Source organism: Mustela erminea, chromosome 12, assembly GCF_009829155.1.
Source record: "Mustela erminea isolate mMusErm1 chromosome 12, mMusErm1.Pri, whole genome shotgun sequence".
Taxonomy (NCBI): Eukaryota; Metazoa; Chordata; class Mammalia; order Carnivora; family Mustelidae; genus Mustela; species Mustela erminea.
The window spans coordinates 91,126,025-91,153,240 of record NC_045625.1 but is presented as its reverse complement, the minus strand read 5'-3'; the positions used below and the strand labels follow the sequence as shown (position 1 = coordinate 91,153,240).

Below are 27,216 nucleotides of genomic sequence, written 5' to 3'. Positions count from 1 at the left end.
ACTCGCTTGACAGATTGGTTTATTATTTGTGTCTCTCCCCAACCCATTCTTATGCCCACGGGTGGTTCCCACCTCTCTCAGAAGCCGTGCACAGGCGGGAGGGAGGCCTGTGGCCCAAGCTTCATGGCCCGCCAGCTCAGACACGGATGTCACACAGGTTAGACGCTGGACAGTTATTCTCTTGGGAAACTGCCACCCAAGGCTGATTTCTTTCTCTCATTGTCCACGTTGGCAGATCAGGAAAGAGCTCCGAAGCTTATAATGGATGTTTAAGGAGAGACTTACGGGAAGCTTCCCGCCGGTGATGTCCTTCTGGCCTGCTGAGACCATCAGAGACTTGGCTGCTTGGCTTAGCCAAGTCTGTCACTTGATGTAATAAGCACAGTGCAGAGATGCGGTGAACTTTTTTTTTTAATTAAACAGATAAAATATAGATGCTGGGGTTTATGTAGTCCTATAAAGAGACAGCTTGACCTTCTTCAACAGGAATTTACTTTTAGAAGGTACTTGGGTGATCATTTCGATAGAACCACAGTTGGAACGTTATTATAAAATAAATGACTAAGCATAAACATCAGAAACACTCATTCCTTTTAAATGAACTTTTTCAGAGTCTCGGTGATTCACTCTCCCGTCTTCATGGCATCTGAACTTCTAGAATAGTCTTTCCCCACCCCTGCAGTGAATTTAGCAGCAAAGATGAGGCTTACCTGAGTCTCCTACCTAATTTAACAAGGGCAGATTTCTCTTAAGACCATTGTCTTGTGGTGGCAATTCTTTTTCTAGGTGGAAGAAAATAATTTCAAGAAGTATGTAGCGTTGAAAGCTTGCAGCACGTTTCTGAGGACCCACTGTCTTGTCATTTGGTGTGTTCAGATCCCTGTTTATTTCTTTCTGAGTTCTCTTACTATTTGTCCTTTCCCCACGAGCAAGGTGAGGGGTTCACAGTCTCCCAGCTCCTTTCTGGGCTCCTGACTTCAGAGCCACCGCTGGCCTGTCTCTGTCACTCCCCACGGAGGCCAGCTCAGAGAGAGACCTGTTTGCTTTCACGGAAGCACCTGCCACCAGCCTCGTCCTCCCTCCGGGGGCACCCGTCCCCCACCTCCAGCATCTGGACCGGGGCAGCCTCCGTGTGGCACACACCCTGCTCCCCACCTCTCAGGGGGTCTTGCCGCGGGAGACACCCGGGCCTCCCATCACGGCCCCTATACCGAAGAGTCTCCTTGCCTCCATTCCTCAGGGGAGTGCCCAGCACGTAGCAGCTGCTCAGTAAACGCATGCTTGGGGGAGCTGCCCTGCACAGACCCCACGTCTGACCCAGCTGTGTCACACTGGAGCGCCTCCCCTGCCTCAGCCACGTTGGAACGATGCTGGCCCATTGCAGTGCTTGGTCAGGTCTGGGCCAGGACCGTGGCCTTGAAGGGAACACCAGGAGGCCGCATGTCTGGGTACCGGTTTATTAGATGGAATCCTAACCACACGTACAACAGAGGGGTGTGGCCTCAGTTCTTGTCACACTGTCAGGATGCGTCCCCAGCACCAGGAAGAGCACGGGTGCTGCCCTTCAGAGGTTCAAGATGACCTATTCATTCGAGGGGAACTGGGTGACCCCTGCAGGGCGGGGGGCTACTGTCTACACTGAATGTACAGCAGATGTTTCCCTGGGGACGTGCACATGTGGTCTCTGGGTCACAGAATCCTGATTAACGTGACAAATGGCTCTCCTTCTGCCCCCTTAAGGGAAGCCATCAGCCGTGTGTGTGAAGCTGTCCCTGGCGCCAAAGGAGCCTTCAGGAAGAGAAAGGTACTGTGTCCCGTGTCTTCTCCCTGCGCGACACCGTTAGTCACACCCCACCCATCAGGGCCCCCTTTCACCGCCTGGCTCCTGGCACTTCTAAACACAAGAACTCGGGGTCCCCTGCCATGGCCTTGGGTGTCACTGGCCGACCCAAGTCAGCACCCCAGTTGCACCCTGTGGGCCTAGCTCTGCAGAGAGTGATGACAGCAGTCGCGTGAGACAGGGCCCAAGCTGCTCTAGTGTTTATGGACCTGCAGGGCCCAAGCTGCTCTAGTGTTTATGGACCTGCAGGGCCCAAGCTGCTCTAGTGTTTATGGACCTGCAGGGCCCAAGCTGCTCTAGTGTTTATGGACCTGAATTCACTTCACTAGAGCGGCTTTTGTCATAGATGCCTGTGCTGTGCTGGTAGATGTAACCAGCGGCTCTTGGGGCTGCGTAAGAAGTAGTGTTTGCCAGTTTCCATGGCATAGGTACCCCGCCTGGCCAATTTCAAGCTCCAACGTGACATCCCTGAAGACGTGCTGCCTCACATCGACGCACAGGTCGCACCTGGTGTCCAGGGGCCGTAGACATGAAGGCCAGAGCTCAACGATGCACGGGTCCCACGGCATTCGCCGTGGATGCGACTGCCAGAGTGCACCGCACGGGTCCCACCTGGAGCCCAGGCGGTAGACGCGAATGGCCAGAACAGCATAGATGACCGATAATGTAGCAGAAACAGCCAGAATGTGATGAGTTTTGAGTACTGTTTTTTGTTTTTCATATGCAACTTACTTCATTGTAAGTTTACAGAAATTAGTTTTTCACAGCAGCTGCTTTTAAAGCCCAGCTTATAAAATTCCTGCAAACGTAAAAAGTGTTGTTTCTCGTTAGCTGGTATTGCCCAGAACACATGGATATCCCCATGTTACAGATGGCATAAACAGAGGCACAGAGAGAGAAAGCCACAGTGTGCGTAGGTGGTCAGCTGAGCTCAAGCCCAGGTCACTCGACCCTTCCACTCCGAGGTGGTTAGACCAGCAGAGAAAGATGTGGGTGAAGAGAAAGCTCAGAATAACCCCCGGGTAGCAGTCTAGCAGGTGCCAACCACGTACCCACCGTCGGGCCCGTCTACACCTACACTCCATCCGGGGAGCCTCTCTGCTGTCTCCAAGTCTGTCCTGAGGCTGAGGTTTGCAGGCGGTTGGCGTGTTTGCCCCCACGACTCCCCGGGCTGCGGATGGGTTTTGTCTTCCTGGCTTGGGGACATCAGTGAAGCCACAGGGCAGCAGGCTTTTGGGCAGAGAACTCTGGATCGTGAACCTCACATACAGTCACTGGGAGGGAGCCTGAGGGCCGGGCTGGGGAAGCTCACCTCTCAGAGCCCCGCGAAGGTGGTGGAAGTAAGGCACCACTGGTGTGACTTAATCAGAATTGGGGGTGGGGGGTGTCTCTATTTTCAAACAGCTCTGTCGGGAGATTAAAAAGCAGGGTGTGCCTGGTGAAGGGCTAGCGTTAACTGGGGTATCAGAAGAGGACACATGCCAATCTGAGAGGGAAGGAGGGTCCGTGGGCCCTGGACGGGAGGCCAGTGTTGGCAGTGCCTGGGGGAAGGGGCTTGGTGGGAAGACGCCATCCCTCGGGCCCCATGCAAAGGACCCTCACTTAAGCTGAGTCAGGTGGCCCATCTTTGTGCTGACTGTGGGCCCCGCAGATTCTGCCTCTTGTGAGCTCTGGCCTGGAGGAAGTTCCGGCCAGCGGGCTTGTGCCCCACACCCCGCAGCAGCGAGCCGTCTCGAGACTCCCCAGGACGCTCTTCGCCCCCTGCGCTGGGCCCTCCTGCTCTGGCCCAAGTCCTTTAACTCCCGGTGGACGACATCGATTTCTGGGCCTCACAGCTGCAGGCGCTGGTCTGTGGCACGTCCCCAGGCTCGGGAGGGACAGGAGACGCGTCCGCCTGCGCCGATACCCCGCGAGGGTCTTCATCCTGGTGTGTGCGCTGGAGCAGTTACCGCTGCCTGTGCGTGCTGCAGAACTCATGCATCCGTGTGGGTCCCCTCCCCACCCCAGCTCGTGCGTGGCACCGTCTCCTTCCCGAGCCTCTGAGCATCGAGGGGCGGAGGGTAGAGGTTTGGAGGTGCGGCCCACAGGAACCAAGAGAGGTCTCGACGACCGGAATCAAAACCTAAAACCCCACTGTTTGATTCCACAGCCTCCCAGCAAAATGCTGTCCAGCATCCTGGGCAAGACCAACCTCCAGTTTGCGGGGATGAGCATCTCGCTGACCGTATCGACCGCCAGCCTGAACCTGCGGACGCCCGACTCCAAACAGGTGTGTGGGCGCTCGACGCCCCGCCCCCAGCTCCCCAGCTTCACTTATTCGTCTGCCCCGCACCAGAGGTGTTGAGATAAATTCTAGATCCAGCATAGAAACGAGAGGCAACGTCTGGGCTTTGTTTTGACGCCTCTCCCGCCCGCCCTAGAGATGATCACCGCCTTTCACGCTGGTCCACCCACCGCTGCGATGACCGGCATCTAGTGGTGGGCTAGGAGGGTTCCGCAGGCTCAGCCTTTCTCTGGGGCTGTCTCGGGGCTGAGCACCTGCGACGCAGGCTGCAGAGGCCCTCGCTCTGCACAGCAGCGGAGGAAGGAGGGTCCCCTCGGCCCTGAACCACGCGTCCCTATGCACGCTTCCACGGTGCACGGCTGCTCCCAAGGTTCTAGGGATGCTCAGGCCATGCCCTCGGTCCTGTGGGACACACCTCCTAGTCCCCTCTTCTCCCTCAGCCCTCCCTTAAAAAAGCAGACTGAGGAAGAGCAGAAAGGATGCGGGCTGGTTGGCCAGGTCCGGGTCACTGTCTGTGGAGGATGGTGGGGGCTGGGCTCAGAAGAGGGGGCCACCCTCCCAGACGACAGGACCGCGGCCCAGGATGGTTGGCGTGTCCCAGCCACGTCCCCTGGCTCTCCCGTGGCGGAGTGCACACGGGCTGGCCTCACTGGGTGCTCCCCGCCCCGTGCAGAGCGACCATGAAAGGGCCCAGCGCTCCCCTCTGCAGAGCGCTCAGAGAGGAGAAGCAGCAGAACCCCACGAGGATGGAAAAACCGCTCGCGGTTCACCACCTCCAGAGCTGTTGCTCTCCGTTTAATTTCCATCTCACCGCAAGGGCTGGGAACAGCCACACAGTAACGGTCAGGCATCGTGGCGTCCAAAAACGATTTCCCTTTCTTCCCGAGTCCTAACATCCATGTCAATTCCAAACCCCGGTATGAGAGCTGCCTCGTGAGCAAAAACTAAATACGCAAAGATCAACACCTTTTAGAAGTTCATCCTCTCTTGGGGATTGCTGCTGGTGGCTGCCGTCCTGGGGGCTCCTGTGGGGAACGGGAGGCACCAGGGTCCCGGAAGGCTGCGCGCGGCTGCAGGGGGTTAGGCCAAGGGGGCTCTGCCGGGGACCGGGCCCAGCCTCCTGGTTTCTATCCAGTCATCTGCCCAGGTCTTTCTAGATCCCAAGCGGTTTTGCAAGTGCCAACAGCCCAAGGAGGCATTTTAAACTGTCTGATTTTCTCTCAGCGCAGTCATTGTCTTGGTTCGAGAGTTACAGGAGTGTGGCGGGGAGGCCCCCGGGACGGTGGGGTGTCGCCTCTGTAACTTCCCCCTGCCTGCCGCGGGGAGCCGTCCAGAGACAACGCTGGCGGTGCTGGGGTGGGGGCAGGACCACTCTTCCCACCCCTGGAATTCACTTCAGGGTCATTGCATTGTCTTCCAAATGATAAAAATAGTGATAAGAACAGCAGGGAAAACGGACGTAGCTTTTTCAATTTAGGGCAGCTTCTAATTTCCTCAGTGTGTCCTGAAGCCCACCGCGAGCTGCCCTTGACAATGCTAATGGGGATGTCCCAGTTTAACATTAATTTGGAATGTCCTCGCTGGCCTTCCAATCGATCCCACTGATTCCTGGAGTGCCCGGGACGGTCCCGCGCTTGACGCAGGCTGTCTGATTTGTACACACGGGGGATTCAAGCCGGTGACAGGTTCCCCTCTGTGCTTACCGCGGGTCTGGGCGGCAGGCCGCGTGGGTCTCTGAAGACAGACACTGCACCGCGCATGTGTCTCGGTGTGGGGGTCGGAGACCCCCGTGTGTGGTCCCAGTGCTGCCCACAGTCCGCTGTCGCCCCTGGGCCTCGGGCTCCCCGTCGGTGAAGTGGGCACCCCTCCTTCCTCCCTTGAGGGCTGCCGTCAGACGCACGTGACCTGGTTCTGGCTGAGTGGCTGGACCAGCAGCAGCTGTGTTGGGAAAAGCCCACTACAGGGGGCCGCTGACCAGAGCTGTGGGCCAGGTGCTGACCACGTGTCTCGTTTCTCGTTCTGGGCAGATCATTGCGAACCACCACATGCAGTCCATCTCCTTCGCGTCAGGGGGAGACCCGGTAAGTGCCCGCACTGGGAATGCCCCAGAAGGGGCCTAGCTTCAAGGGGTGCCTCTTAGCACACGCCTGGGAAGGGTAACTGGGATGCCTGATGCCCCCTCCTGATGCCATAAGCTTTTCTCGACAACCACCAATTTTCATTTCATCAGCCCAAAGCTGTCAAAAATCCTCCACATGTTGGCTTTGTGAGGGTTTTCTGAAGACCTCATGGGACCAGACCCAGGCTCCAAGTCCTCAGGGTTTCCCGTCTGCGGACTGCAAGTCCTGCCTCGTTCCTTTGTTTCTGTTGGGCCTCCTCGAGGGCCTTCTGATTTCCTATCTGAAGTCAACTGGAAGGCTGTGAATTTACTTAGTCTGGTTTATTCATAGATGTTTGGAATTAGAATTTTTCTCCCCAAATTTAATGCTTTCATCTTACTGGTTTGCTTTGCCAGCAGGGAAGGAGGCAGAGAGAGAGAGAGAGCAGGATGAGAATGTTCTATTTTTGTATTGCTTCTCTCATTAAGAAGGTGGGGTCACAAGGGAATTTGCTCCCTACGTTGGGTCAGGAGCACTACGAGGTGGTGTCCCCGCTCAGTTTCGGGGTCATCAGAAGGCCTCCACTTCCTTCTTCTCCTCCTCCTCCTCTTCCTCCCCCAGAGCCAGCATCGGCTCTCATCGACTTACAGGTGCTCTAACTGCTGGCCCAATATGATGCTGGAGGACCCAGTTTCTGAAATTTGGGAGGCAACCCAGCTTGAAAAGTCAGAGGAAGAAAGAGAACACAGCTGCGGCAACAGATTCTCCCAAGAGCTTGTCTTAAACCTCATCTAATGCCGATATCAGAAGTGGACACAAACAGATGGAAAATTCTGGAAGCCAAATACTCTGGCTTGTGTTAACATTGTGCCACTCTCCAGGATGGACACAGGCCTGTGAACTGCTTTCGTATTTCCTCATCATCTCATCATTTAAAAGAAAAAAAAAAAGAAGCATTCAGTGACGCTTAAAGAAATTCATAACATTTTTATATTTTTTTCTGATGCAGAAAATGTCACTAGGAGGACCAGAAACCCAGTTACTTTCCACTGTAACCGATCAAATACATGTCCGTGCTGTGCTTGAGTTCCCACTCCAGACCGGCTTGTCGCCATTATAATTGGTGGACGTTTGAATAAAACTAACAATTCCAAGTTGTATTCCTGGTTTGGCCACTAAGTGTGTATCTGTTTACTACTTTGTGCTTTGGTTTACCCAGTAAGAAAATAGCATTTTGAAATACCAAATAAGACAGTGAAAATGCTGTTAATCCAAATGCCCCCAGAGGTGCACTAGAATTTAATCTACTGTGATTAACAGTGTTCCAAGGCCCCTGAGGAGCGTCAGAATGCCGGCCGGGCTCAGAAAGTGTAGGGGAGCAGGAGCAGGGACAAGATGGGCACAGGACAGGCACCTGGAAACCCCATCTCGGAACCTGGGGTGTTCAGTGTGTGGCTGCGTGATGTCTAGAAAAATGTTCTGAATAACAATACACACCCTCCCCACGGCGTGCCAGGAAATGATCAATACTGACATTAGAAGAGCTTTGCTCTGGGTTCGCCACGAACCAGCTGAGGGACGGGACACATGTCCCAGCTCTTTCCTGGCCTTCCTTCCCCCGAGCAGCATGTCTCGGACTAGAGTAAGGATTTCAAAAGAATTTCCTTGCAAATGCCACGAGTGCCGACTCCAGTTGATTTTGTCACCCAAATATGCACAAATATAAATCCAGTATTGATTCCTGTTTCGACTTCTTGTTGAGCCCTAAACCCCAATCCAGTTCACTTTTAATACTGATAAACACAATAAAGCCGACAACATTCAAAGTTCCATTAATTTGCTCTGATGGGTGGTTTTGCTGACGCTGGCTCTCTGCTCTCAGCGCGCCTCTGGAACCGGCCACCACAGTGCAGGATCCTTCAAGGTCAGCAGCTCTCCACTACCTCGGCCGCCTGGATGACTCAGTTCTTCCACTGATATATTCTATTCAAGCAAGCCCTTCAGTGATACATCATTATGAGTAAATGCGACATTCATTGCTCGAGTTGGGGCAAAATCATCTAGTCTGAGTGTTCTTTTTTCTCTAGTTCTTTACAAACCTGGCACTTGTAATATTGGAAACCGGACAGACAACCTTGGCACTGACATCGCACACAGAACTGACACCACAGTGGTCATTCGGATGGTCCTGGATATTCTTGTATTAATTTTTCAGATGACCATGGAAATGAAAACACGAATTAAAAAAAACTCTGATGCCTTCTCAAACAAGGGGGAAGGTACCTGCCCTGCTTCAGGGTTCCACGGATCTCAGACTAAGAACACAAGTGCTGTCCTAGGACCCTTTGCGACAGTTAGCCCCTGAACCCAGGAAGAGCATCTGTGGCTCCGAGCTGCAGATGACTTCAGATCCTGACCAGATCTTCCTGGACAGAAATGACCAGAAGCCATGTCCACATCCTTTCCAGCTCCGTCTATGAATATACCAGTGGGCAGAGCAGGCGGATGGAACAGTGTAGGCCGGCCGCACGCCACAGGGACCCCGGGCTGCAGCCTGTCATGTCAGAAGCTGCCGGGAGAGCCTTCACTGTGAACTCTGGGAAACGGCGTGCGGACAAGGGCCCAGCACCTGGCGCCACCTGCAGTGGGGGCTCGTCACCCTGCACGCCCTCACTCGCTCTGTCCTCACCCCTCCCGTCAGAGCATTTTCCTGGAGCACCGCAGAGAGAGGGAAGGCGGGGTGTCCTGCCCACGGAGAGAAATAACGGAGGAGCTCACGACACAGAATCTGTCAGATGCTGAACTCAGCGGGAGCTCGTGGTTAACTCTGGCACCTTCGAAGCAGTGACATTTGGGAAGTATCTGCCAGAATGGGTGAACCTTTACCAGTTGCCCCCCTGAGACTTCTTTGAATGGTGCAAATGTCACCTTTGCAGGGAAGACTTTTCTGTTTTGAAGAATGAAGAGAATTATGTTCCCTCAGCTGGTTTAGAACCGAAAACCCCCGTGGCGGCCCCAGCCCATTTCTGAGTCCAGAGGGTCCTCCGTGCTGCCAAGCAGACTTGAGTGTCCCCTGGAGCAGCCAGACTACTCCACAGTGCTCGTGTGTTGGACCGTCTTAAAAGGATTCAAATTACTGCTCTGGTCTATCACATCTCGTCCACCCCCGAAGGCATCGGACGCCAACTCCTGCTTTCCCCGTGGCCTCTAGCCCAGCAGCACCAGCATCAGCTGGAAATTTGTCAGAAATGCACATTTGGGGTCTCACCTCAGACCCACAGAATCAGAAACCTTGAGGCGGGCCCCGCCGTCTGTTTCCACGAGCCCCAGGACAGAGGCCGCGGCCAGGTCGGACCGAGGACGGCCGCTGGGCAGAGCTGAGGGCCGGGCTTGTCAGCCCCCATCAGAGCAGAGCAATCCGGGCAGCTGAGGGCCGGGCTTGTCAGCCCCCATCAGAGCAGAGCAATCCGGGCAGCTGAGGGCCGGGCTTGTCAGCCCCCATCAGAGCAGAACAATCCGGGCAGCCTCAGACCTTCTTCTCATCCAGTCCAGTTAGGTCAGCTTATCTGGAGTTGGGCCTCGGACATCAGTGTGTTAGAGCCCTTTCGGGGTCCAACACACCGAGAACGGGGTGCCCGTCAAGTCCCTGCTGCCGGAGGTCGGGCACGGACAGCAGCATCAGCACCAGCGCGAGCTGGGGCGGCCGCAGAAGCTCAGGCCCCGGCGGCACCTGCCACGTCAGACACCCCGTCTCAGGAGGTCCGGGGATTCCTGCCCACGGACGCTGGAGGAACGCGCCTGACCAGGCTGTTTGCGTCCCGAGCTGGTCTGTGCGTTGTGTCTGCTGTGACTAGTGACGGGGTGTCTCGTTTCTCTTTGACAGGACACAACAGACTACGTGGCGTATGTGGCGAAGGACCCCGTTAATCGCCGAGGTAAGCGGCGCCCGAGGCTCGCGGTCTCTTGCTCACATGCGGCCCGGCCTGATGCGGGGCACCCGGTGTTCCTCATCATGTCCACACCCTTCGCCAACGCGACCGTGCGTCCTGTTGTGCTACTACTGACAGCGGAGGTTTGTGGGCAGTCCGGGGTGGCAGCCAAGTGGCTGGGCTGGGAGGCCCTGGACGCAGCTGCTCGCGGATGGTGCACCTGGACTGCACATCGCAGATCCCACGCAGGCCTTGAACCAGGCGGCCTCCGTGACCCCGGGCCCCCTCCACAGCCCACCTGACCTCCTGCCCAGCTCCAGGTCCAGCTCCGTGGCCAACTCCGCCATCCCAGAAGCTTCCATGGCCCTGCACAGTCCTGGGGCTCAGGGGCGAATCTCACTTGCTGTCCTCTCACAGCCCGCAAGGCTGCCAGGGCCTCGGACGCAGGCTGGACGGGGGATCTGAGGCGTCTGAGCACCTTCCATCCTCCTAGACCCTTTATTCCTAGACCCTGCCTCCACCCCCACAACCCCACTCCTTCTATCAAAGCCAAGCCCCATCCATGGGTGCGAGCGGCCTGGGGGCAGGCTGAGCCCCCGCGCTACCCCTGAACACGGGTCATCCCACAGCCCACGCAGAACCGGCGGAAGAAGGTCACAGCTGGTGTTTGTAGCCGTAGAAAGGGGGCTTCCTCACTGCGCCCGGGGTCCCCTCTCCTCCCCCCCGACCCCGGGTACCACCTGTTAGTGGCTCCCAGTTTGCTTTGCAGGACTTCTATCTACGCACATTCACATACGTTCTCTAGTGTTAAAACTCCAGTGTGAGTGAGATGCTAGCATTCCGGTCGGCCCCTCCCGCATGCTGTGTCTTGGACACGTTTCCACGACAGCCCACAGGGAACAGGTTACGCCCTAGGACGAGACGCTTCTGCCAGGTGCACCGACCCCCCGGGGGTCCGCGTACAGACTCCTTCCCTGTTCTTATCCCCGATGTAGGGCGGCCCCTTCTAGAGGCATTTGAGGGAGGTTTGCTGGTGGGTAGGACAGTGTACCTTTCAAGTCACCACCTAGTCAGGCTGTAAAAATCTGCATTCCCATCTAAGTGCGTGAGGGTGGTTTTCCATCCGGCCTCCTCCGGCCCTGGGTTAGTCCGCAGCGGTGTGGCAGGGCTACCTGCCTTCCTCCAAGTCAGAGATGGCGGGATCTTACGGAGTTAGCCTTCCTCTCCCGCAGGTGTAGGTGTCCGGGGGGCCCATAGGTGAGTGCGATTCTCAGTTCTGAACCACAAAGCTTTGTGCTCAGACGAGGAGGAGGTATGGGTGGTCCTGATGAGCCCCCCGAGGGGGACCGCCCCCGAGACCCCTCGCCGAGCCATGGACCCCACACCTCTTGACCTTGCCGCGGCTTCTCTGTGCTTGGGGGAGGGCGCCACACTAGCCTGCTCCTCCCCGGACAGGCTGCCTTACTGGTTCACTGGGGCTCCTGCTCAGTACGCCATAACCCGGGCCAGGAGACCTGAGAGCAAGGTGCTGGAAGGGCCCCTTCCGAGGCCTCTAGGGGGACCCTTCTGGCCTGGCCTAGCTCCTGGAGGTGCCCTGGCCAGGCTGGACATCCAGGCTGGTGGCCGGGTGGCCCCAGCAGCCAGTCTTCACTCGGCTTCTGCCCTGAGCGCATCTCCATCTGCTCCTGGCCATCTGCTTCTAAGGTCTCTGGTTACCCTGGGTTAGGCACCGCCCATCTTCCAGCGTGACCTCGGCTCCATGGCAGTGAAGTGTCTCCCTGTCAGACAGGTGTGAGATGACTTTCTAAGAGTGGCGAGCCCGCCTCCGGGGCCAGGAGGCGCAGCGCACTCCTCATCTGTGCGGGGGAGCTGGACCTCGAGCCCGCACGCGCCCCTGATCTAGAACACTGAGCAAGGTGGAGGACGCGGAGTCCCCAGACAACAGCGTCGGCCGGAAACGGGGCTGGAGTGCTGGGGGGGGGTGTGGCTCCCTGGCGAGGGCTCACTAGTTCAGGGCTCCTCCCAGGGAGCGCGGTGAGGGAGCGGAGCCCGGAGACGTGGCTTGCGTCCGCATCAGCAGGCTCTGCCGCCCCCTTGTTCCTGCACGACAGGCCCTCAGCCAGCAGGGATCTTCCCCCACAGCTCTGCCCCTTGCACATGTCCCCGGAACCAACTGAAAGAGGGCCGCGCCCAGGCTTCGGGCTCCATGCCGGGTAGACTAGTGTAGACTAGCGGACCCCCCAGGTGGATCCGGCCTCGAGGCCGCCGCGAGGCCCTGAGCTGGGGCGGCTTGGGGACTCAGAGCCTCCTGTGCCCTGGGCACACATACCCGTCCTTCCTTCACCATGGCTGCTGCTCTGCTTTTCAGAAGGAGGGGAAGCTGCTGGGTTTTGACCCTTCCCCAGACTACCCATCTCCAAAGTGCCGACCTGGCAGCGGGTGCAGACCGGATGTGGGCGTGCTTGGCTGGGAATGGGCAGGTGGGGACCAGGGTGTCCCCCCCCCACCTGGGCCCCTGCCTCCTTATGGGCAGGAGGGCACCTGCACTCGCACCGCGTCATGCACAACCGTGTGCCTCCAATAGCAACGTAATGTGGCCTTGCTCTGTGTATCTAGGTTGATGTTTAATAAAAACCAATATCAACAATAAAAAAAAAATAATAGCAATAATCAACAATAAAAATACAACCAGCATCTGTGTCCTTGGGACACACGTCTTGGCCATCCCTAGCGTTCTCAGGGGCTTGCACTGCGATCTGGAGCTGCTATACCGTCAAGCCGCTCTTTCCAAGGTATCCTGTGTCCTCAGGGCACCCCCTCCCGCCTGGGGGTGAAGAGAAGCCTGAGGCTCCCAGGACTGGCAGCGGCTGTCCGGGAGCTGTCTGGGGGAGCTCCACCGAGCCCGGCCGGCTTTGTGCAGCCAGAAGACAGTTTGGTGGTGTCGCGGGTGCAGGGACAGTTGCCCCTGTGCAGTGCTTAGGTCTCGCTCTTCGAGAGCTGGGTTAGGTCCAATCCCAGGGCCATGGGGCCCTGGCAGGCCTCACTTCTTGTTAGATCAGGTTCTCTAACCCATCAACGTTTCCTTCCAAATCCTGGTTCTCTCTGCTGGGCTCTGAGTTGGTATTTTATAGACTGTTAAGAAATTCTTAAGAGCAATCCATATGAAATTTAAAATATTAAAATGTGTTTACAAATAGAACCATTAGTTTAGGGGAGCAGAGCCGTTAAGAGAGGCATCTCCGTGCTGGCACCTCACAGCAGTGGCATGGGGACCAGGTGTGCTGCGGGACCATCCGTGAGGGACATGCACCCCTTGCGTGGCCAAACCTGGTGGCCCCAGTGTCACTGAAAAGCCTGTGCCACTTGTGTCCACAGCGTGTCACATTCTGGAGTGCTGCGACGGGCTGGCCCAGGATGTCATTGGCTCCATCGGACAGGCCTTCGAACTCCGCTTTAAGCAATATTTGCAGTGTCCTTCCAAGGTGCCTGCATTCCACGACCGGTGAGTAGTGCTGTGACACCCTTCGCAGTGGCCTTTCTGTATTTTACAAACTTTCCTCTCGACATCACTCGAGAGAATATCACAAAACGACCTCCACAGGGTGTGGTCTGGACACACATGGTGAGTCACAGGGCCCCAGGCTCGGAGGCACCTGGCGGGGCCAGGCTGCGGCTCAGGAGCCCCACAGATGGAGGCTGACATATGGGCGATGCTGTGAATGTTGAGGAAAACATTTTCTAGAAACTATAGAGACGGTAGCCAAGGTTACAGGAATGCATTGTAATAGGCTTTGTGCCATTTCCTCTGCAACCAACAAAGGGTCCTGTGTGTTTCCTCCTTGGGTCTGCATGGCACAGGTGTGACACATGCCTTGTCCTCGCTGTCGTAGTTCGCATGGCCATGACGCGCGGCCCCACCCCGAGGCACTGAGCTGGGACAGCTTGGGGACTCAGAGCCTCCTGTGCCCTGGGCACACACACCCGTAGCCAGGATGAGCCTCGGCAGCTCTCTCTGTGGGAATGGCAGAGCCTGACGCTCATGTCTGATGAAAGATTAAACATGAGGAGTAAACCTCCTCCTTGGGAGAGGTACCACCGAGCTCCGGGGACAGAAGAACGTTCAGTGCAGCATAAAACATCCAGAGAAAGTGACGGGGTGATGGCGATGGTCTGTCCTTGATCGGGCTTGCCTCCTGAAAGCCTCTCCTGATGCTGTGTTCACCGTCCGTGAAATCTTATTTCTCCTGAATTTGTTTTCCACTCTTGCTCCAACGTCTGCAGCCCCATTTTCCGGCTTCCTCGTGAAGGCAGCGTCTACTTTTACCTTCGTTATGGCGAGGGCTCCTCTCTTCCCTCTGAGCTTGCTCCCTTTCGTGACTGGTGCTTTTTTTTTTTTTTTAAGATTTTATTTATTTATTTGACAGAGAGAGAGAGATCACATGTAGGCAGAGAGGCAGGCAGAGAGAGGGGAAAGCAGGCTTCCTGCTGAGCCGAGAGCCCGACGTGGGGCTCCACCCCAGGACCCTGGGACCATGACCTGAGCCGAAGGCAGCGGCTTAAACCCACGGAGCCCCCCGGGCGCCTCCGACTGACGCTTTTGATCCACCCTCTTATCTCCTGGGAAGTGGCTTTTAAGACACCCGTTGGGGACATGCCTGGTAAGACCCCAATTTTTCCCAATTGGTGAATTCCACGTCCCAGAATTCAGACGCACCTGTGTGCAGAGAGTGGGGACAGAACGTGGCCGACTGTGTTTTGATACTCTTTACACACACCCACCTATCCATTAACTGCACACACTGAGTAGAAATCTGATAGTTCACATCCTCTTCTGCCGACTTGAAGTTTTCCATACAATGGGATGTAGTCATTCAAGTAGATCGGTGTATGTGTGTCACCAGAATAAGCCTAAAAAATCTTAAAAGGAGTGAAAAAAGGAAACATTTATGGAAGTTTTAAAACCATAAATAAAATTGTGCATGTGGTTTATGGATAAAAGCGTGTGTATGAAGAGTACAAAAGCGTGTAAGATTATTACATACCCATCATACAGCATCTGAGGACCAGCTGGTGATGGGCGGGATTTAACTCTGGCCGGTGGCCCCTCCCTGACACTTCACAGTGAAAATATTCCAACGTCCAGAAAGAATTTTACAGTGAACCTCTCCCAGACTCCACTATTCACATCTTACTGTTAATTTGGTATATCCGTCCTTCCAAAGTAAGTTTAATACATTTTATTTCTTTTTTTAAAAAAGGAAGCAAACAGAGCAAAATGTTCAGACTTGTTTAATCTCCATGGTGGAGATGTATCTTTTATATTAATTACTATGCTTTTCTGTACTTTGGAAATGTTGCATCAAAGTCAAATAAATAAATGAAAAATAGGTACAAAAATAGGTGTGGGAGTTGCCTTGCTTCTCTGGGTACGTACCGAAGGTAGGAATTTTGTATAGAATTTTTTTATATTGAGTTTGAAAAAGTTTTGGGGAAAGACAGTGAAGTAGATGCGCTCTTGTCTGTGGCGAAGGCTTCGACTCCAAACACAAGTACGGGCAGACCATTTCTAAAGCAGACAGGAACCAGGGGACCCGACTGACACCCCCGGGACCTCATCTGACAAGCTACTGGTCACATCCACCGAACAGGTCTGAGAGCACAGGAGAGGTGGGGACACTACTTTTGTTCTAGCTGGGGACAGCCGGCGTTGTGTCCCATCCAGGGACCTGACTCTAGGGGGCACTGGCTTGTTTTTCTCCTGATCTGCCAAGATCCCAGGGATCAGCCGCACAGAGGCTTCTGTTGGTGGGGAGCGCGCCTTGGGGTTTCATCTCACTCCCTCAAGCCACGTCTCTCCAGCTTGGTTAATAAGAGCGAGAGGTATGAGAATGTGGTGCATCGAGCTCCTTCGCCCACACGGCTTGGAGCGGAGACATGGACAGATGGGCGTGGAGGGAGCGGGGCAGTGTTAGGGCCCACCAGGCTGCCCCGAATATCTCAGTAACATGTTCGCAGCACACGATTCGCCTTTCTTCTCTTGCGGCTGGTGAGTGGATGGCTTTTTTTGTGAATTATTTCTTGCTCATTGTATTCATTATTGGGGGAGAGACTCTCATTTGGATTCAGCACCCATTTCCAGCTGGAAATCAAAAATAGTTCTTTCAAATGAATGGGGATTTTTTTTTGGTGTGGTCTGATTTTTCTTGGGAGATTTTTTTTTTCCCCTGTGATATTTCTTATGGAAATCCAAGGTCATTTTCAACACAAAACCAGAGAAGACCCTGACAAACAATTCAAATGTAGCTAATGCTCCCTGTTCTGCTTTTAAAAATTAATATATAATTCATTTGTGATAAAACACAAATAAAACTCTTGGGTAGGACTCTTGGAAAGCATCTCATTTAGTGGCATTTCACATGTTCAGAGACGAGCGCATGTCCATCACGTCCGGCCCATGACCAGTCACCTCCATTTCCTCCTCTTTCTCCCCCTTCTCCCCGGGCAACCGCTAATCTTTCTGTCTAAGTGGATTTGCCAGTTTGGGGCATTTTGTATAAATGGAATCATACAGAGTTCCGTGAGTGGCTTCCTTCACTTAGGAGGATGTTTTCCAGATCCGTCCACGTTGTAGAATTGACTAGCACAGCCCTTCTTAGGGCTAAATAACCCTCCCCTGAACACCTCTACATCCTCTTGGATGGCCATTCTTTATTTTGTCCCCATTTGTCCAGGCCCACCCCTTAGGTCGGGTGAGTAATGCTGCTGTGACGCTGTGGACAGTCCCCGTGTGGACAGAGTGCTCAGAACTCCAGGTGAACACCAGGGGCTGCAGTTGCTGGATCACGTGGTAACTTTATGCTAACCTCTTTGAGAAACTGCCAACTTTTTCCCAAAGTGACTGTAGCTTTTTATACCTCGACCAGCCAAGTGTGAGGGCTCCAATTTCTCTACATCATTTTGATTACAGCTATCCTACCTTACCCTGACTGTGATTTTCTTTTATTTTTTTCTTTTAAAGATTTTATTTATTATTTGACAGACAGAGATGACAAGTAGGCAGAGAGGCAGGCGGGGTGGAGGGGGGAGCAGGCTCCCTGCTGAGCAGAGAGCCCGATGTCAGGATCATGACCTGAGCCGAAGGCAGAGGCTCAACCCACTGAGCCACCCAGGCCCCCCTGGCTGTGATTTTCATTAGCATTTCCCTGATGACCAATGATTAAGCCATTTTCATGTGCTTATTGCCTATTTCTGTATCTTCTTTGGAAAAATTCCTGCTCAGATCTGTAGCCCATTTATTGATGTAGGAGTTCTTCATATATTCTGGATACTAGTCCCTTTCCAGATATATGATCAACAAGTATTTTCTCCCATTTCCTGTGTTGTCTTTTGTTTTCTTGAGTGTCCTTTAAAGTACAAGGTTTTTAATTTTGATGAACTCCAGTTTGCTTATTTTCTTTCTTCGGTTGCTTTTGTTTTTGGGGTCATGGGTAAGAAACCATTGCCTAGTCCACAACAGCCAAAATATGAAAAGAGCCCAGATGTCCATTGACAGATGACAGATAAAGAAGATACACATACACACATGCACACAGAGGAATATTACTCAGCCATCTAAAAGAATAAAATCTAGTCATTTGCAGTGATATGGATGGAACTAGAGAGGATTATGCTAAATGAAATATGTCAGAGAAAGAAAAATGCTATATGATTTTACTCATATGTGAAATTTAAGAACAAAACATGAACATAGGGGAAGCGAAGGAGAAATAAAATAAGATAAAAACAGAGCGGAAGACAAACCATAAGAGACTCTGAACTCTAGGAAATAAAGTGAAGGTCTGGAGGGGAGGTGGGGGATGGTATGACTTGGTGATGGGCATTAAGGCGGGCATGTGATGGAAAGAGCATTGGGTATTGTATCACTGAACTCTGTGATGGGCATTAAGGCGGGCATGTGATGGAAAGAGCATTGGGCATTGTATCACTGAACTCTGTGATGGGCATTAAGGCGGGCATGTGATGGAAAGAGCATTGGGTATTGTATCACTGAACTCTTCCTTTGAAACGAATAATACACTAGATGTTAAACAAATTTAATTAAATAAGAAATTTATATTAAAAAAATAAATGGTGAGGTTAATTGGCACAAAAAAAAGGAACAATTGCCTTATGCAAGGTTACAAAAATTTTTACCCATGTTTTCTTCTGTGTTTTACTTCAGTGCCTTTTAATTTCTTCTTATTGTATAATTTCCTTGGCTGGAATCTCCAGTATAAGGGTGACTAGAAGTAGGGAGAGGGGACATTCTTATCCTGTCCTGTAGGAAGAAAACACCACACCCAGTCTGTCACCATTAACCACTGGTTAGCTATGGACTTCTCACATGCCCTTTATTGTGAAAATGTCCCTTTATTCAAAGTTTATTGAGTATCTTTGTCATGCAAAGATGTTGGATTTTGTCAAATGCTTTTTTTGTGTCTATTGAGATAAGTATTTGGTATTTGTTTTTATTCTATTGATATGATATATTACAACAGTTGACTTTGAAATGTTGAACCACCTTGCATCACTGGGATAAATCCCACTTAGTTATGGTGTATAGTTCTTTCTATATTTTACTGGGTTTAGTTTTTATTTTGTTAAGGAATTTTTTTCATCAATTTTCATAACAGTTATTGGTCTACAGCTTTCTTTTCTTGTAATAACTTTGTCTGGTTTTGGTCTCAGGATAATACTGGCCTCATAGATTGAGTTTGGAGATATTCCTTCCTTTTGTATTTTTCAGAAGAGTTATAAAGAATTGCTGTTAACTCTTTTTTGCATGTTTGATAGAATTCATGAGGAAGCCATGATGCAGAGCTTTTCTTGAAGTATGAGTTTTTTTTTTAATTGTCACTAATTCAGTCTCTTTCCAGGTCTATTTAGATTTTCTATTTCTTCCCTAGTAAGTTTTGGTAGTTTGAGTCTTGGTAGGAATTTTTCTATTTCGTGTAGGTCATCTAATTGGTGTAGTTACCTGTAGTTCTTGTATCTTGTGTTTTAAGTTTGCCTGTGTTTAACTTTGCCGATGTTGTCTGTTTGCTCGTATAGATATGTGTTTCTGTTTAGTGCTGGATTTCAGCCTGAAGTACCTCCTTTAGCATCTCTTATAGGAAAGATCTGCTGTAATGAATTTTCTTTGGTTTTTATCTGGGAATGTCTTAATTTTTGCTTCATTTTCAAAAGGTAATTTTACTGGATATAGATTTCTTGGTACACAGTATTTCTTTCTGTACTTTGACTATGCCATCCCATTGTCTTCTGGCCTCAGTTATTTCTGAAGAGAAATTAGTTGTAATATTAGTGAGGATCTCTTGCATATGATGAGTGGCCTCTCTCTTGCTGCTTTCAAGTTTCTCTCTTTTTGGCTTTAAACAGCTTGATTATGATGTGTTAAGGTATGGAGCTTTTTAAGTTTATCCTTTCTGGGGTATTTTTTCTGTTTTTAGCTCCTTGGATGTGTAAATCAATTATTTTAATTAAATTTGACAAGTTTCTGGCCTTGAAGTCTTCATGTGTCTCCTTCCAGCCCCTTTCTATCCCTTCTCTTTTGGGAATCCCTCATGTGTATGTTGGTTTGCTTCATGGGGTCCATAGGTTCTGAGGCTCTGTTCATTTTCTTTAGTTCTTTTTTCTTTCTGTTTCTGTGATTTGATAGTCTTAAGTGACCTATCTTTAAATTCTGTCATTCTTTCTTCAGTCTGTTCACACCTGTTTTGAGCTCCTCTATGAATTTTTTTAAAAGATTTTATTTATTTATTTGACAGACAGAGATCACAGGTAGGCAGAGAGGCAGGCAGAGAGGAGGAAGCAGGTTCCCTGCTGAGCAGAGAGCCTGATGTGGGGCTCAATCCCAGGACCCTGGGATCATGACCTGAGCCAAAGGCAGAGGCTTTAACCCACTGAGCCACCCAGGTGCCCCTGAATTTTTTATTCCAGTTATTAACATTTTAAATTACAGCCTTTCTATTTGGTTATTTTACAAAATTACTTCTACCTCTATTTTGATATTCCCTATTTGGTGAAACAACAGTCTCATGTTTATTTTTTGTTGATGATTTCTTTTATTCCTATTAAAAGTAGCCAATTTAAAATCTTTGTCTCATTAGTCCCCAATTTTAGTTTCCTCAGGAAAAGTTTCTGTTGATAGTCTTTTTTCTTGCACATCAGCCATGCTTTCTTATTTCTTTGCATATTTTCTAATTTTTCACTGAAACTGGAAATTTTAAGTAATACAGTAGCAAATTTTGAGAAGCTCACCTCCTCAGGATTTCTTGTTGTTGCTATTTGTCATGGCTGTTTGTTTTAATGACTTTTCCAAGATAACACTGTAAAAATCTGTATTCTTTGTCATATATGACACTGACAACTCTGTTTGGTTTCCTTATTAGTTAGCTAATGGTTAGAGAGAGATTTCCTTCAATGCTTGGGACCATTAAGTCTCCCCATATTTGCTGAGGAGCTGTTTGTGTACCGGGGCACCCCTTCAACATTCAGCCAAGCTGTTGACAACTCTCCTTTACCCTTTACTTCCTGCTTATGCAGGCTTCAACCAGAGGTGAGAACAAAGACCTTTTCACATTTTCCCTAAGCAGGCACACAACCCAGATCTCGAATACAATATACACAAACATGTGGTCTTCTTTACTTCCAGAAACACACTGAAGCTTATCAAAGTCCCTATGGACATCCTATTGCCCAGATTTTCCTTCTAAGCTTTTCAATAGCCCCCTCTTTGTTACCTACTGGTTTGTTATAATACCAAATGCTCTCCACTGTTTCAGGAAGCCACGATGTTGGACACTAGCCTCCAATTGTTTTTTACAAAGCCACTGGAGAAGAGACATTTTCCCCTGGACAAGTTCTGAATCAGGTCAAATAAAGACAGCCTTGGAATGGGGTCTTTTAGGGAATGACCAGACAGGTCAGATTCTCTGGAATGGGGGCTTTGAAAGAGACTCAGTGATGTTTGGTCCCCTCCTATGATGGCCAGGCTGCTGATTATCACTCTGATTGTGGGCTGTTGGTTTTCAAGCCTACCGTGGAGACAGGAATAGGGCAAGTTAAAATTCTTGTGGCATTTTGTTGTTATAGCTGTTTGCTTAAACACGCACACACACACACACACACACACACACACACACACAGGGGTTTGCTGCAAACTTCTGATTAATTTTCAGGGTTCTGAAAAAGTTGACCCTGAAAAAAAATTTTTTTGCTCGTTTCCTATTTGTTTTATGGAAGAGAGAATTTTCAGAGATTTTCACTCTGTCATTTTTTCTTGTGTCACTAAAATCTCCACTTTTTAGTTGATTTTGCGTTGACTTACTGAAATGAATGTTCTTGAGGATCTGGTTATCTCTAGCTATAAATCTTTTCTTTCCTAATTAAATGTCCTTTTGAGAAAGGAGTTCTTCCCTGTTTCAAATACGGTTGAAATTTTTCAGAAGGTTGAACAGCAAATAAGGCTGAAGTATCCGGCCAAACCATTCATCTGCTTTTCAGGGTTGAGATCTAGATAGTGAGGAGACAGTCACTAACTCTCTTGTCTGGGGTAGCAGGTCCTCCCATTAGATTTCATTTTGAAGACAAGCTCAGCTTTTGGCTAAAGCTCTGGAAAATCCTCTTCTAACAGAATGCAGAGTCTGGATGAGCCGTGGACTGAAGAGGAGGGGGATGGCTTGGACCACCCATACTACAACAACATCCCGAGCAAGACACCTCCTCCAGGGGGCTTCGCGGATGTGCGGCTGCAGGCCAGACCCCATGCCCCCGACACAGCCCAGGTAAGTCCTGGACCCCGACCTGGGTCGTGGCCGCCTGAGCTTTATTTCCTTTTGTCTTCCTCCACTTAACTGGCAGGCTGCGTTTTGTCCAGTCTTCGACAGGGTAACTCACCTGTCTTCTCCCCTGGGATGACACCAAGTAGACAAGAAGGGGAGGCTCTTGTTGTAACATCTTACGGTGTTAATCAGTATCTTGGAACTATACTATGATTCTGGAGATATGAGTCTGGGGTCTCCTCCATCTTGGGACAGGTCCCATTATGGGAGCTCAGTGAAGAAAGAGGTCAAGACTTTTAAAAGGCCTGGGGGGCTTTGTGTTCCCCAAAAAGAGAGTGGATGTGGGCCCTTAAAATAGTGAGAATTTCAAGAGCCTTCTCTTTTATTCATTTCTTTGACTTTTCCTCCAACTCAGTATGCCAGTAAGGCCGTTGCTTTTTGAGAGCTATAGTATCTCTATTTCATTATAGAGAATTTTTTGATGTCACCTACTTTGTGCAAATAACAATGATGCTAAAAAAGTGACAAAATAACAGTGACATCAAGTGTCAATAGCTGTGACACGGAGACGGGCGGGGTGGGTTTGGCCAGGTGTGCGTGGCTGTGGGCGGCGAGATCCGACGCAGAGAAACGCGCCAAGCGAAGTTCACTTTTCGAGCGATGGCGCTGCGCTAGGAGGGCTCATCTTCGGCCACGCGGAGGGAGGGATGGCGGCGGAGAATGAAAACAGGACGCGCGGGTAGTTCTGATGCGAGGCAGCCTCTTCCTCACACCCACGCAGTCCTGTCTCCCAAAACCGAACGCCCACCGTGAGGCATGCAGGGGAAAGTGGGAGGAATCGGGAAAGCGCCCCACTCTCTGCTGGGGTCCCTTGTACCGCACCGTGGCGTTTACAGGTGGGGAAGGGGGAGACGATGCCTTTTCTCTTTGTGTATTTACACGCGTCTGTAGTTTGCAGGAAAAGAGCAAACTTACTACCAGGGGAGACACTTAGGAGACCCGTTCAGCGAGGACTGGCAGCAAACACCCATCAGGCAAGGTGAGAGGCACCGGGAGGCGGGCTGGGCTCGGCACACTCTTGGCCCGGCGAGGAGGTCCCCTGGAGGCACAGCCTGTGGGTGGGGGTCCTCGGCCACACGCCCCCCCTGGGCCTCGTGCGCTGCTAGAATGGAGTCAACGTACAAAGCTCTCACTCACACTTAAAGGCAAAACAGGGCCATTGAAATGAGGCTGTTTCTTCTGCTCTGTTCCTTGGTCTGCGGCCTCTGTAAAGGGGATACAAGGACCCGGGAGCCTCGGCCCCACTGGGCCCGCTCCACTCCCCTACCCAGGTCAGGGCCAGGGTCTCGGTCCGGCCCTAGTGGTCATGTGTCCACCCTCACAGGCCACCCTGTCGCATTTTGACAAGAAGGCTGGGAAACTGTCCTGGTCAGAACACCGCAGCAGTGAACAGGGTCCAAAGAGGGGCACTGAGCCAGTGGGGACCCACGGGAGGAATTATCTAGCAGCCTGTAGGATCGCCCTCGTCCAGGGGGAGCGGTGCGGGGGGCGGCTTACAGGCAGACTCACCAATGACCACCCTCTCCGTGGTAAGAAAGAGACGGCTCGTTTCGTTGTTGCAGGGTCCCTGGATATCTACGGCATGCCGGAGGGGAAAGCGCACACGGCCCCGGGAGAAGCCCCCACGTACGTGAACGCCCAGCAGCTCCCGCCTCAGGCCACGCCGGCGTCGGGCAGCAGCGCAGAGAGCAGCCCGCGGAAGGACCTCTTCGACATGAGTGGGTTGCCAATCATCCGGGTGTCCTGTCTTCTGAGGTCGCTTTCTGCGATGCCTTCTTTTTGAAACCTGTGCCATTAACATTCTTTCTGCTCGCAGCGTTCTGACGAGCAGCGATGGCTGTCTGCACTTTTCTGGGCTGTGAGTGGGCTTTTCGAGGCTTTGACCTTGGCTGACCTCTGCTTGGGGCTGACAACCCTGAGTTCCGGGGGCAGAGCACTGCCCCTCTTTTTTGAACTGACGCTCCTCTTGAAGAGCCGCCCGTGTGTCAAGGCAAATGATCCACACACGAAAAGCACTCGTTTTTTCACTTAAATGTTGGTCAGCTGTAAGGGGACAAGTTCTGTATCAGTGGCTGAGGATGCCAGTGTGGCACGCACGCCCCCGCTTCACAGAGCCCCCGGTCGGTTGACCAAGCCCAACACGAACGCGAGGAAGTGATCCGCCATCTGGCGCGTGCACACTGGATCGCTTTCCCGTGCGCACACTCACTCGCTCTCCCGTACACACACTCGCTTGCTCTCTCGTATTCCTCTCCGTTGAGCATCTCGTGTGGGTCACGTACCGTTCTGCTTACTGGGGTCTGCGAGGGAGCCAAACAGAGGGTCCCGTGGAGCGTGAGTAACCACGCTGTGTTCGCAGGTGACAACCAGTGCCCTGGTGAACCCCCAGACAGGACGGGGAGTGTGACAGGAAGCTCCTCAGCAGGGCGGGGACACATGCTGTGGACCCTCAGCATCATGAGGGCAGGGACGCGTAAATCAGCCAGGAACTCGGTAACGAAAGTGGGAATTGTGGCTAAGGAACTTCGAAGGAGCTTCCCGAGTTCCCAAAGAGCTTTACATCCTCATGCTGCTTTGTCAGCTCCCTGAGACTTTTACGGGCTAGAGGAATTGCTTGAGAATTTAACAAGTGTCTACCACGGGCTAGGCACCCGTTACTTTATTTAATTTCTGCAACGGTCCTGCATGTAGCTACCGTTACTATGGCTCTGTGGCTGGTCAGGGCAGCCTTGCCGGTGCGGCGTGCACTCTATGGGGGCTGTGTGGGAAGGAAGATGTGCGTGCGTGCTGCCACAGTCTGGCGGCCTCCTGCCAGCAAAGGTCTATTTCTTCTCAGCCACTTTGGTTTCCCAGACAGTGGATTCCCATTCTGACTTGCAAAAATCACCACCGACAGAGGAATTGGAGACTCTCGGGGCTTGGAGGCACCTTAACGATCATCTAATCAAATCCCATCTCTTAAAACATGTGGGAACAGCCTCAGAAGTATGAAGCCACTTTCCCAAGACGCAGGGCAAAGTGGAGGCTCTCTAAGCCTCTGTTCCAGCTATAATGATGCCTCCCAAAGGCAGTTCAGTATGAGTATTTATGGTCAATTTTCACTGTTTATTTTAGTCAATTAACCAGTGACTTCTGGCTCCAGAGTCTGAGAAGAGGTAGAAAAGACAAGGGTTTGAGATGGGAAAATAAGAACCAGAACCAGCCTTTGTCGTCAGTCCATTTCTACACCTGCTCCCCAACCAGAGAAGGGGAGACAAGAAGAAGAAAGGGCCCTGGCGAGGCTGGTTGCTATTGAAAAGTCTGGGAAAAGAATTAAGCCAGCACTCTGTGTTGTTTCTCTTAAACCACAAGAGCTAAATCATGATGGTGGTGGTGATGGAGCTGCTCCTGGTGCTGACGGTAGTGGTGGGATGGCGATGGTGATGATAATCATGGTGATGGTGGTGATGGTGATGGTGATAGTGAGAGTGGTGATGAGGGTGATGATGACAGTGAGGATGGTGGTGATGATGGTGATGTTGATACTGATGGTGGTCACGATGGTGGTGATGGTAATGGTGATGTTGACGATGGTGGCAAGTGATGGTGGTGATGGTGATAGTGAGAGTGGTGATGAGGGTGATGATGACAGTGAGGATGGTGGTGATGATGGTGATGTTGATACTGATGGTGGTCACGATGGTGGTGATGGTAATGGTGATGTTGACGATGGTGGCAAGTGATGGTGGTGATGGTGATAGTGAGAGTGGTGATGAGGGTGATGATGACAGTGAGGATGGTGGTGATGGTGATGATGTTGATACTGATGGTGGTCACGATGGTGGTGATGGTAATGGTGATGTTGACGATGGTGGCAAGTGATGGTGGTGATGGTGATAGTGAGAGTGGTGATGAGGGTGATGATGACAGTGAGGATGGTGGTGATGATGGTGATGTTGATACTGATGGTGGTCATGATGGTGGTGATGGTAATGGTGATGTTGACGATGGTGGCAAGTGATGGTGGTGATGGTGATAGTGAGAGTGGTGATGATGACAGTGATGATGGTGGTGATGTTGATGATGTTGATGCTGATGCTGATGCTGATGGTGGTGATGATGGCGATAGTGATGATGGTGATGATGATGATGGTGGACACGATGGTGGTGATGGTAGTGGTGATGTTGACGATGGTGGCAAGTGATGGTGGTGATGATGGTCATGATGATGATGATGGTGATGGTGAGGGTGATGATGGTGACAATGGTGATGGTTTTCATAGTGATGGTGGTGTTGGTGATGGTGTAGAAATGCTATAATACAGCCTTCAACTATTCCAGGTAATCAGGAAAAATAGGATAAAAACAAAAAAATCTAATTTTGGCACCGGTTTTAACCTGATTTTATTCCCAGATTTGTGAACAATGTAACAAGTATCGAAATGCCCTGATGGGGGTTTCATTTATTCACCTGACTCCTGCCCGTTCTCTACTAACGATTGGTCTCCTCCTAGAGCATTTGTTGAACATCTGTGGGTATGGACTATATCCCAGGGATGATGTTGGACTCTGGGGATGCAGCTGTGCCCGTTCTCGTGCTGCGTGTCGGCATGGTCCTGTGTTGTCGTCATCACGCCTTACATTGCCACTGTGTGGCACCATGGGCATTTTTGAGAGCTTTTGTACATATTACCTCCTTTGAAAATGGAGAGTCGAGGTTTCATCAGATGTCCTTGGGGACTTTTCATGCTGCTGTTGTCTGTTGCCTGCGGTGGGCAGTGTGTCCTGAAGGGCGTGCGGTCATGCTCCATCTCCGACACTCACACAGACACAAATGAAGGCCACGGGGAGGTGGTGTTCCTAGCCTGGGCCAAGTCACACAAGGGCACCTGGAAAATGTCCATTTTCTTCTCTTTTAAAAATTTGCCAGATGTAAGAATTTTGAAACAAACATCTGACAGCTGGGTATAGGTTTTGCACTAAATCTAACCTTGCAGATTATCTTCCTTTTCATGTATTTCTGTTAGCATTGGCAGGTTTTCATTCAGCAGGAAGCAGATTTGTTAAAAGGCTAGCCGATGTTCCAGAAGCAGTAGGTGGTCTGTATAATGCATGACCTGGTGTAGCGTGCAAAAGTGAAGTCGTTCTAACTGGTGAGACAGAGGGTGCGTTTGAATCCCTGGTACAAGGCGCAGCACCCGGC

The 27,216-nt window shown here is 51.5% G+C and overlaps 1 protein-coding gene across 2 annotated transcripts in view; it reads left to right on the top strand.

The window, feature by feature from the left end:
- Positions 1–27,216, top strand: part of SHC3 (SHC adaptor protein 3) — a 109,169-nt gene that overhangs the window by 50,498 nt on the left and 31,455 nt on the right. For both annotated transcript variants that reach the window (XM_032307244.1, XM_032307245.1), the window contains exons 3-10: positions 1,741–1,804; positions 3,990–4,109; positions 6,152–6,205; positions 10,107–10,158; positions 13,528–13,654; positions 21,827–21,977; positions 22,926–23,013; positions 23,597–23,752. In XM_032307244.1, coding sequence (XP_032163135.1) covers positions 1,741–1,804; positions 3,990–4,109; positions 6,152–6,205; positions 10,107–10,158; positions 13,528–13,654; positions 21,827–21,977; positions 22,926–23,013; positions 23,597–23,752 — 812 coding nt within the window. The remainder of the gene's footprint in view (positions 1–1,740; positions 1,805–3,989; positions 4,110–6,151; positions 6,206–10,106; positions 10,159–13,527; positions 13,655–21,826; positions 21,978–22,925; positions 23,014–23,596; positions 23,753–27,216) is intronic.